Source organism: Bidens hawaiensis, unplaced genomic scaffold (genome assembly GCF_021521415.1).
Source record: "Bidens hawaiensis isolate Kalapana, Puna unplaced genomic scaffold, B.hawaiensis_p1.1 tig00002631_1, whole genome shotgun sequence".
NCBI lineage: Eukaryota > Viridiplantae > Streptophyta > Magnoliopsida > Asterales > Asteraceae > Bidens > Bidens hawaiensis.
This window is the reverse complement of record NW_027491143.1, coordinates 536,714-547,502: the sequence shown is the minus strand read 5'-3', so window position 1 is coordinate 547,502 and position 10,789 is coordinate 536,714. Positions and strand designations below refer to the sequence as shown.

The 10,789-nt window shown below is 35.7% G+C and overlaps 1 protein-coding gene across 1 annotated transcript; it reads right to left on the bottom strand.

Moving 5' to 3' along the window:
* Positions 1–302: 302 nt before the first annotated feature.
* LOC143620722 (uncharacterized) lies at positions 303–3,703 on the bottom strand. The gene is made up of 3 exons (XM_077092349.1): positions 2,974–3,703; positions 1,731–2,012; positions 303–700 (listed from the first exon to the last, which is right to left on the bottom strand). The coding sequence occupies exons 1-3, from the start codon at positions 3,646–3,648 to the stop codon at positions 491–493; spliced, it is 1,167 nt and encodes a 388-aa protein (XP_076948464.1). The 5' UTR covers positions 3,649–3,703; the 3' UTR covers positions 303–490.
* Between the last annotated feature and the right edge of the window lie 7,086 nt (positions 3,704–10,789).

The window sequence follows — 10,789 nt, the reverse complement described above, 5'->3', positions numbered from 1 at the left end:
CCTAGTACAAGTACTCGACGAGTAATTCCCGGTTACTCCCCGATTAGGCCGAGTACTTTCGATTTGACCGACATGGCACCGCCTAGCGACTACTGCCACCATGCTTTTAAGTAGCGTAACAGGTCTCCATCCAATTAACTGATGGCAAACTTCTTTTTCTTGATTACTCGCATTCGATTTTCAAATTGACAAGTTAGATGAGAAACATATACAAGTGGTGTAACTTACGAGTAGGTTTAAGGGTGTATGAGTTTGCCGTGTAAACAAAAAAAAGCAATTTACAATATTAAAACGTACACGAAAAAGGTCAACTTAATTAAAACAAATTACCATGGGTCGGTTACAGGACTTAACGTCGCACAAGCAAAGAAACATACAGAATTGTCGCAATAACACAATATGAAACTACATAAAACCCGAAAAACACTCAGCAACCTATGACAAACTCAACTCGGGTTTCATAGTCCTAAGACTTACAAACAACCTTGATTCATTCAGAATTCTCCTGTTCAATCAAGCGAACGACCTGAGCCACTCCTTCGGCTACTTCCCTCTGGATCACACCATCTGGCATGTCGAATGTCCTCCTCTTCAAGGATAGAGATTTACCCCCTCCTGGTTGTGGGTCCACCACATCCAGCATTGCTTCAAGTTCGTCCACCATCGACCTTTTCGCAGCCCTCACTAGGATATCAGCACCCTGCTTTTGCAAACAATAATTAACATCCCTAAACTTTAAGATCAAAATTTACAAAATAACAACATTCGTCATGGTTTCTAATATTCATATAACCATTTACAACCAAAGCTGTTTTGTTACAAGATTTACGACTTATGACTAGCCACTTTAACGCGAGAAGAAAAATTATCATGTATGGAAGGGTAGTTTGCATCGAAGAAACAAAACTTTTCTAAAAGATTAAGCCAAAAGGTTCGCTTGATTGGACCGAACCTTAAAGTACTATAAATCTAAAAGTTCCACATCTAATTTGGAACAAAGGGTCAACAAAATCAAGCAACAAATATTAACTAGCACGATAAACTAAAGTTCACATTATCAAGTATCAAGCTTAGGGGTGGCAAATGTGACCCCATGGGTTGAATTAAAATGTATATAATGGGTCAGAATGGGTCAAACTAAAAAAAGGAAATTGATTGAAACGGGTCAAAACGGGTTGACATTTCTCGAGGTTCAAAAAAAAATTCAAAAACTAAAAAATTCAAAAAAAATAATTAAAAAATCATGACTCGAAATATAAATCAAAAACTAAAAAAAGTAAAAATAATAAAAAAGTTTCAACCGTTTTTCTCGTTCCACAAGGGAAAAAAAAACCTCGAGAAATGTCAACCCGTTTCAATCAATTTCTTTTTTAGTTTGGCCCATTCTGACCCATTATATACATTTTATGATTTTAATACAACTCATTCAACCCAATGGGTCACATTTGCCACCCCTAATCAAGCTCATTAAAGTCAAAATCTTTGGAAAAAACTGACGGTATACACTTAATATGAAAGAGAATCACAGCCAAAAGCAAGATGTTGGGATTATGACAAATAACATAAGCTACTGAATCAACAATATATAACTCTTACCATGCTATCAGAATCATATACATTTTAAGACTACTTTGAACATAAAATTTGCCATTCAACAAGAGTTATAAACTTACAATTTACCCATTTTAATAGTTTCATAGCAGACAACATAAAAAGACAACGAATTTTACCTCAATAGCATCGACAGTGAGAAGCAGCACAATAATCTTCTCAGAAAACCTCTGCTTCTCCTCTGCATCACGAGCCACCCGACGACGATAAGAGAAATTGTTGAACAAAGCTCTGAGCTCCTTAAGCTTCCCCTTGGCAATAGCCAACTCACGAAGAGCACGAAGAGCCTGAGACCTCCTTATCAGATATGCCCTAAAAGTCAACTGTATCAACATGGCTGCATCTTGAGGTGATAACTCCTTCTTCTTCCCTTTGTTTTTCTCCACCCTCTTAGCAAAGGCCTGCCAGAATACACAAACTCATACCAAGTAACTAACACAGATCTTGATATATAGAGTTCTGATTTCTAAATTACTGCTGCTATCAAATGGTAACTTAGCATGAACTCTATCACACTACATTTTGCTGTTACTGTTGCAGAAGTCACTAGAAGCATATATATATATATATATATATATAGTTATATACACATCAAATGAATATAATACTTTAAAATAGTTCAAAATTCAAACATCTAACCTTCAACTATATCAAAAAGTGTATTTGGGCCGATTTTTTTGGGCTGCGTTTCACTAAAAGCTACTATTGGACAATTTGGACCGATTTTATCCGACTAGGACGTTTTTAACCGCATTTCACTAAAAAGCTACTGGACATATTGGGCCAAGTTGGACGATTTGGACCGATTTTATCCGACTAGGACATTTTTTACCGCATTTCACTAAATAGCTACTGGACATATTGTGTCGATTTGGATGAGTTGGTTGATTTGGACCGATTTTATCCGACTATGACCGATTTTGATCGACGCGATTTGGGTGATTTGGACCGAATTTTATCCAACTAGTACCGATTTTGACTGACTAGCGCCTAGAGCCTCCGGCTAGCCAAAATGGAGGCGCCTAGGGTCCGATTAGCGCCTAGGCGGCCAATATTTGCAACACATTGTTACTAATTTGTTCTGTAAATCAACTAAAATAAAATATACTAACAAACATGCTAAAATACCAACCAAATGATAGAATCTAAAGGTCTAACTAACTACCTAATCAACGAGAAGTCTAGAGCTTCCAATTAGCCAAAATGGATGTGCTTAGGGTCCGATTAGCGCCTAGGAGGCCAATATTTGCAACACATTGTTACTAATTTACTCCGTAAATCAGCTAAAATAAAATAAACTAACAAACATGCTAAAATAGCAACCAAATGATAAAATCTAAAGGTCTAACCAACGAAAGAAACCTGTTTCAACAGAACCGTGCCGTGATCCGGTACGCCTTGGATCTCAACGATCCTCGGCCCGCTCTCTTTCTTCTTATCCTTTTTATTCTTATCCTTCTTCTCTTCTTCATTAACATTAACATTAACATCTTCTTCAACAGCATTCGCCGCAGTGAATGTGTACTTCCGTACATCATCTCCTTTCCTTTTAATCTCAGCCGTCCATTTCCTACTCGTCTTCCCTCCTTTAATCTCCGTCGTCAGTTTATACTTCCGATCCACACCGTCCTTCTCGCCACTGTTAATCTCAGCCGTCCACGTGTACTTCCTATTCCTATCAGACTTAACAGCTTTCTGTTGTTGTTCCAACACATCACCAAACCCTAGCTCGAGTGCTGACACTCGATCGGCTAGTGACTTCAAGTACAGTTGCTCTAAACGTGTGGCTGTAGGTCGCAGGCGTCGTGTGGTGGTTATAGTTTTACGAGTGGGCTTGATCTGGATGAAGTCAGTGATGACGTCATCAAAGGGAGAAACGAGATCGAGTGAAGGAAAGCTAAGAGCGAGATCAAGCTCAGTGGTGGTGATGGATGATTCGAATGGGAAGAAGCTAGTGTTTAGAATAGAAGTGTAAGGTGATGGATATGAGTCGGTTAACAGGTAATCGATGATGTCAAGTTTGCTGAATCGGCTCATGGTTTGTTTGTTTGTGTTTGATTAATTAATATCAATGGCGGATGTTATGATACTGATTGAGAGAGACTGTAACAAAGAAGAAGAAGAAGAAGATAAATATGAGTGACAGTGGTGGGGCCAGGGGTAAAAAGGGAAAATGTTGTAAAATGTAAATAATACAAACGCAACGATTATGGCGGACAACTGGTCAACCAAGTTCAACGTACTTTATGTGTTGAAACCGGTGTCAAGTTACGATCGGTTTGAGTTCGGTTAATCAGTTTTTATGGAGAAAATTACAAACATGTTCCGAACATATAGTTTCTATTGGTTCTAAACTGGTTTTCACATAATTGATTTCAAACCGATTCAGTTTCGGTTTAATTTATGAACCTTCGAATAACCGGTTTTTGCCCACTGCTTGTTGTGATATGGAAAAATGTTAGAATTGGACTCCACATTATTTTATGTGTCTATCTATATTTACAATATGACGTCTTTGTTTCAATAAAGTTTATATCGAATTAGTTTTTCTATCTGGTGTGTTGCGGCGGGTAGTTGTCAAAACCTTATTGTTGAAACACGGGCGTTGGTAAACCCGAGCATTACGACGATGAGTCGACACGAATCGGTCAATATCGGCTTCGTTCGTGGAAAATATGGTTTCTATCGATTCCAAACTGGTTTTCGCATATTCGATTACAAACTGGTTCGTTTGAATTTTTGGCCTTAGAATAACCGGTTTTTGCCCACCTATGGTTGTGATATGAAAAAATGTTAGAATTGGGACTCCATAATATTTTTTGTGTCTATATTTACAATCTGACTTATTAAAGTATACACAAAACTCGTTTTTGTTTATGGTGCTAAAGATATTTTACTTTTGAATAAAACTCACTTTTTACGGCTTTATTAAGTTTGTATCGAATTATTGAGAGAAAAAAAAATTAAAGCATTTGTATTATAATTTTTATCTTCGTAAGTGTAAAATCGTTTCTCTTTAAATTTTTATTTAACATTTCACATCTCAGTCTTTGTGTATTTTTTTTTTTATTATTTTTTCACTCTTTTTATGTTTTGAATATTTGGGATCTTAAAATTTAATGCTTTTAAAACGATACATTGATGGCGAGATGTCATGCAATCATGTGTAATGAAAATGAAATATGAGGCAAGTTAGCTACAACTGAGGCTAGGGTATAACTTTTCGAAATATATGTTTTGATCATTAGTTTTCTGATTAAAACATATCGAACGACCCTTCTTCATTCTCTCCAATATTACACACCCAATCTACCATGTAGGATACATGAGACGCACCATTATTTCAAATTAAAGTACAAAACGTCTATAAGATGAAAGACTCGTATCACACTCAAAACACTCAATTATGTTATCAACACAACCTTCCACTAAAGATGACTATTTTCACACGCACAATTATATTCCACTTTTGATATATGACCAAAGTACTAAATAAGTCATGAATACTATATATAGTTGTTTTGGTGGTATAACCGTGTAAATATGAAAGATCATGGATTAGTTTGTGATTTTATTTTTGTAAAACATATGTTCCAAGATAAAAATCAAACATAGATGAGAGAATCTTTTAGTACGATGGTGAGTTTCATCAATGTGGTGCATGTGGGCTCTTTTTGTCCTTTTGCCCTTTGAGAGATCACCACCACCTACTCCAAAGTCCAATCTCACATGTATCAAGTATATAATGTTCCAATGTGTTGTGGTTTGTTATATATTATCATATCTTATTGTTCTGAATATTGTATTGTCTATCATACGCGAAGGATTTTATTGATATAAACTATGGATTGGATGTTACTTTATCATATATATACAAGGTCGTGTTCGAGAATTCTTAAGAATTCCGGGACCTGGAGCGAGTAAATGAAATATGACCCTGAAATATGAAATATATAACTTCTATATACATTATGAAGTAAATATGACCCTAGTATATGAAATTATATACAATATATAATTTAGAAATTTCAGGTCCCTCTTAGGAGAGGGGGTCGTGGAGATCGCCCATATCGCTCCTCTCTAAGGCCGGCCCTAATTATATATGTGATAAACTTTTAATATTTCATGCTTATTAAATAGCAATACTTTCCTATTCCTTACAAACATGTTATGTAAATTAAATTAATATAGTAAATTTTTTATAGGAATTTTTTATTTTTTAATAAACAATGTAACATTTTAAAATTATATTCTTAACTTATAGGAATATTTAAGTGATTAAATATTCTTTACAAACATGTTATGTAAATTTAATTAAACTTTTTATATTTTATGTAGTAGTATAGTAACCACTATTTTACTGTATTTCATACTTACTAATCACCTTTGTTAGATTCTTTCATGAAAAATAGGGTGCTGTTAAACGTACCTCCCTTACTTCATTTTTACTAAATATACCCCCCTGAACTTATTACATAAATTACAATTAGCTCTTAACATTATTTATATACATATTGATCCCTACAACATTACTTTCATTTGATAACCTCCACTACATATATCAAATTAAAAACTATCAAGTATTACTATTAATTTATTTTTTTAATATTAATATTTTTAATATTAATATTATAAATATTTATAGTATCTTTTTTTAATTTTAATAGTATATGCATTTATAATATCCTTATTTTACCACTTTATCTTTTACAAAATAAACCAAAAACCCAAAACCCTAAACCCGAAACCCTAAACCCTAAACCCTAAAACCTAAAACCTAAACCCTAAACCCGGTTGGGAAACCCGGTTGTTCTATGGTAATTGTGTCTTGCCTAGTAGTCCATTTGTGTCAAAGGTTAGAGTCTTCCAGTTCACTTGAACTAAAGAGATCCACTTGGATCTGGGGGGTCAGGAAATTATGGGAACTAGGAGGAATAAGGAGACTGAAAAGCCTATGGGTAGTACTCTTACTAAATATCCCCAACCTTAGAACTCACATATTTTTTGGTTATTTTTTTACCCCTTTTTTAGGAAATTTGAACCTATTTTTATTTTTTGTGATCACAAGTTCCGGTACATTAACCCAGGTGATTGCTTCTGCGTTAAGTGATTGGTGGTTAGGATGGAAAGGGTTCGGGAGGAACCATTTAGCCGAGGTGTTATGGAAGGACCACATCATGGTGACTAGGACATTTACTTCCACCCCAAACTTTGTTTATATTTTCCTAGCACCTAACCATGATGTGAAAACCATTAATAGGAATAGAAACCTCTTTTATTTTTACATATTTGAGTCAGTTGTGTCAACCTCGCTTGAGGTGGTGGGAGCTAACTTATGGGTTGGGGACCGTTGGGTTACTTGATTATGGGTTGGGGACCGAGTGGGTTGAAGGCTTATGGATACCACTCAAGCTACAGATGAGATCAAGAATTACAAATTAAGAAACATATCTAATGCCACAACTAAAGGTACAACAATTCTCTATATCTTTTGGCAGTGGGATATGGTCATGAATGGATCCAATAAGGGGTATACAAATGATAGTGGGGAGGGGTGTTGGTCTGGTCAGTTGAAGGCCAAACATTTGGTGGTGGTTGTTGGGCGGACTGGTTGGAACCACGAGGGAAGTGGACTCAGGTCTAAACATGTGGGCTGGGTTGGGATGAAAGCATGGATAAATGGACATGGGCTGGATTGTGATGGACTAAGAGAATGGATGAGGTGCAAAACTTGGGCCGTGAACGTTACCACGGGTAGATAAACAGGGGGCCTGGGCTGGCGGTGAACGATTTGGCAAGTGGGTCAGGGCTAGAGTGAGATGGGCTAAGGGAATGAAAGCCAAGGCAAAATTGGGCCGAGAAGTGTTAAAGTGGGTTAATAGAGTTGGGTCTGCTCTGGGTTTTAGGGAGTTTCGTGGTGGGCTGGAAAGGACCACGTTCATGGACTGGACCGACGGAAAGTATGAAGCTGATTGGGCTTGGGCTGGTCAGAATGGAAGTACCAACAAGTTTGGAATGGGATTGATGAGTGGGCTGGGTGATCGGATTGGACACCTAGATGGCATCTGGGCTGCTGGGCCGAACAACAAGTTTTTTGGGCTGGATGATTCACCGTACAATAGAGGATGGGAACATTCTTGGACTTGGGCTGCAACTATATCACGTTATCAAGACACATTGGACACCTCGGGATCTAGTAATATTTTTTTTTTTTTTTTTTTGAATGTTTAAGTTTGCCTCCTACTATTTACAATAAACCGCCATTGCCAGGGATCGAACCCTGGAACTCTCACCCAAAGGCCTAAGCCTTGACCATCCCACCAAAGTGGAGATGGCGGGATCTAGTAATATTTGGTTATTTTCTTTGTATTATTATTTGTTTATGTGGTTAAGTTATGTTGCTACCATGGACATTACGTAGGCTAGTTGGTTTGTCTTTTACGGGACTTAGAGTTTTCTATTTGAGGGCATGTCCTATCTAGCTCTTTGATCTCACTCTTTTGTAACTTTATTTTTTTGTTTTATGTTAATTTTACCAAGGGCACTGCCCTTTTACCAAAAAAAAAAACCCTAAACCCGAAACCGAACCCTAAACCCTAAACCCGAAACCGAACCCTAAACCTTAAAACCAAAACCCGAAACCCGAAACCGAACCCTAAACCCTAAACCATAAAACCGAAACCGAACCCTAAACCCTAAAACCGAAACCCAAAACCCTAAACTCGAAATCATAAAAAGAAAACGCAACTTGTAAAAAAAATAATATTAAATCCTTACTTTTGTGCTAATTTGGTAATTATATAATTTTAAGGGTTAATATGAAAGTTGATTTTTCCAATGGGGAGTATGACAAGCAACCAGATGGGTACATTTAGCCTAACCCGAAAAATAGTACGGAGTAATACTTTGGTGACTTCTGCATCCAGTTTCGCCTCATGAATAGGGGCGGACCCATATAGTGTGGATCGGGGTCCCGGGACACCAATGTTTTTTAAAAATTTATTAGTAGCGGTATATTAAATTTTTTTAGGACCCCATAAGATTTAATACTTGGAACCCATACTATTAATGTTGATGTGGTCTGGTGGAAAGTCCCTTGTTTTATCTTTGAAAGGTCATGGGTTCAAGTCTTACAAGGCTCAGTTTTTGGTTTTTTGTGTTAATTTTTAGTGTTAATAAATCATTTGATTGCTAATGTTGCAATGATAACTTTGGAAACATTCAAACACCTCTAAAATACATATCATTGTTTTCAACTTTATGCATGGTTTTCTTTAGAAACATTCAAACACTTTGAAATATCAGTTTTATTTTTCACTAGTTTAAGTTAATGGTTTTCAACACATGCTTATGAAAGGGTGGATCTAGGTTCTATCTCAAAAATGTTTAAGAAAGGGAAAACAAAGTGTTTATGTGTCAACCCGACCCATTTTGACCCGTTCAGGTAGTGATGATTGAAAAGAAAGTTTTATTATGATATTGTTTTTTATTATGTTCTTCGCCTCGACCCGACCTGAACAACGACCGACCCGAAAAATTTGAACACCGAAAATATGGGACCCCATTGGCAAAAAATCCTGGGTCCGCCACTGCTCATGAATCACTTTTGCTTTTTTAATATAAAAGCCGACAATTAAGCAAAGCAAGACAACAAATACTGTGGAGTGGAAAAGGAAAGAAAAAAAAAGGTAGATCCATTTTTTTCACCTCAAAGTCCAACTTTTACTCTCTTTCTTTCAAGCTTTACCATTTCGCATTTACACAATATTATAGGCTTTATAGCAACTACATTTTTATTAAGTATATAATGAAGAAAATTAGAAAAGTAATATGTATGAGATTGTGTAAGCCCGGTATAAGGATGGGTTGAGTAGCGTGTCGGTGTCGAAATGGTTTTGAGTTAGTTGTGGCGTTTAGAAAAAGGAATTTGGTTAAGAGTAAAAGCGAGTTTTGAACAAAGTGAGTTTAAGTTGAAACGAGTTGCTTTACCAAGCATAAAAGTATCGAAATGATTTTAGCTACTATAGTTATTTTTATGGTGGCTAGAGGTGGTGACATGTGGAGGTAGTAATGGTAATGACCTATTTGAATTCGTTTTAAGTTAATAGGTTTCGTAAGTGGTAAGGCTCAGATTCAAAAGATCGGGAGTTCAAATCCTAAAGGGCGTATGTAATCAGTAATGGTGAATTTATCACGGTAGAATTTGTTATCATTGATGAGCTTTGGGATTAAAAAAATATATTTATTTTATTGGCAATGATTCTTAAATATTCATAACTTGTTCATTGTTTGAAAAATAAATTGAACACCTTCGTTCACTTCAGTTTGTTTTATAACCAAAAAGGCAAAAACACATACGCAAACTTGAAGATATTAACATAGAGACTATTGCGTGTAAAATACTTAATTAAAACTACATAAAAAGACATTTAACTGAATCTTAACACAATCACCTATTTATCCTCTAGTATTGTGTTATAAAACATGAAAGAAGCGGGCGTGCGGGTTTGGTTAACAAAGTCAAGAACCGGGTCAGGTAGGAGCCGGTTAGGGTATAATCGGGGTTTGATTGGTTTTTATCGGGTTTTGGTTGGATCGGTCCGGGTTATGACATGGTAGAGGCAAGGCCGGCCATACAGTGTGGCAGGGTGGTCGACAGCCACAAACCCGACACCTCGCTAGGCCCGAAATTTTTTTTTTTTAAATTAATTGTAGTTTTATTAAAACAATTAGCTTTAGAAACCCGTGTATTACACGGGATAAATTAACTAAGCCTCTTTATATTATGTAAAAAAATGTATTACAAATATAGTTGTGTTATATCATCAAATATATTTGACTTTTAAATCGAGAATGGGTTGTTCTACAATCGATATACGATAATGAAGCAATGCCACTGAATGAAAATTTAAAACAATGAGGCCTTTCGATGTGAAAGATAAAGCTAAACTCTTTCACAAATTTTCAATATTTAATAAACATGGTTTTTTGTAGATTTTTGAATTTCACCAAGTATGTTGTGAAATATATATTCTAACAATGTACATTAGTATAATATGTAAATATTTATTTGTATAAAAATGTATAAATATAATACAAATAGAGTTTAAAACGTGAATAATTTAATTAGATATAATATAAATATAATGTAAAAGGAAAGTGAATAATTTTTTATATT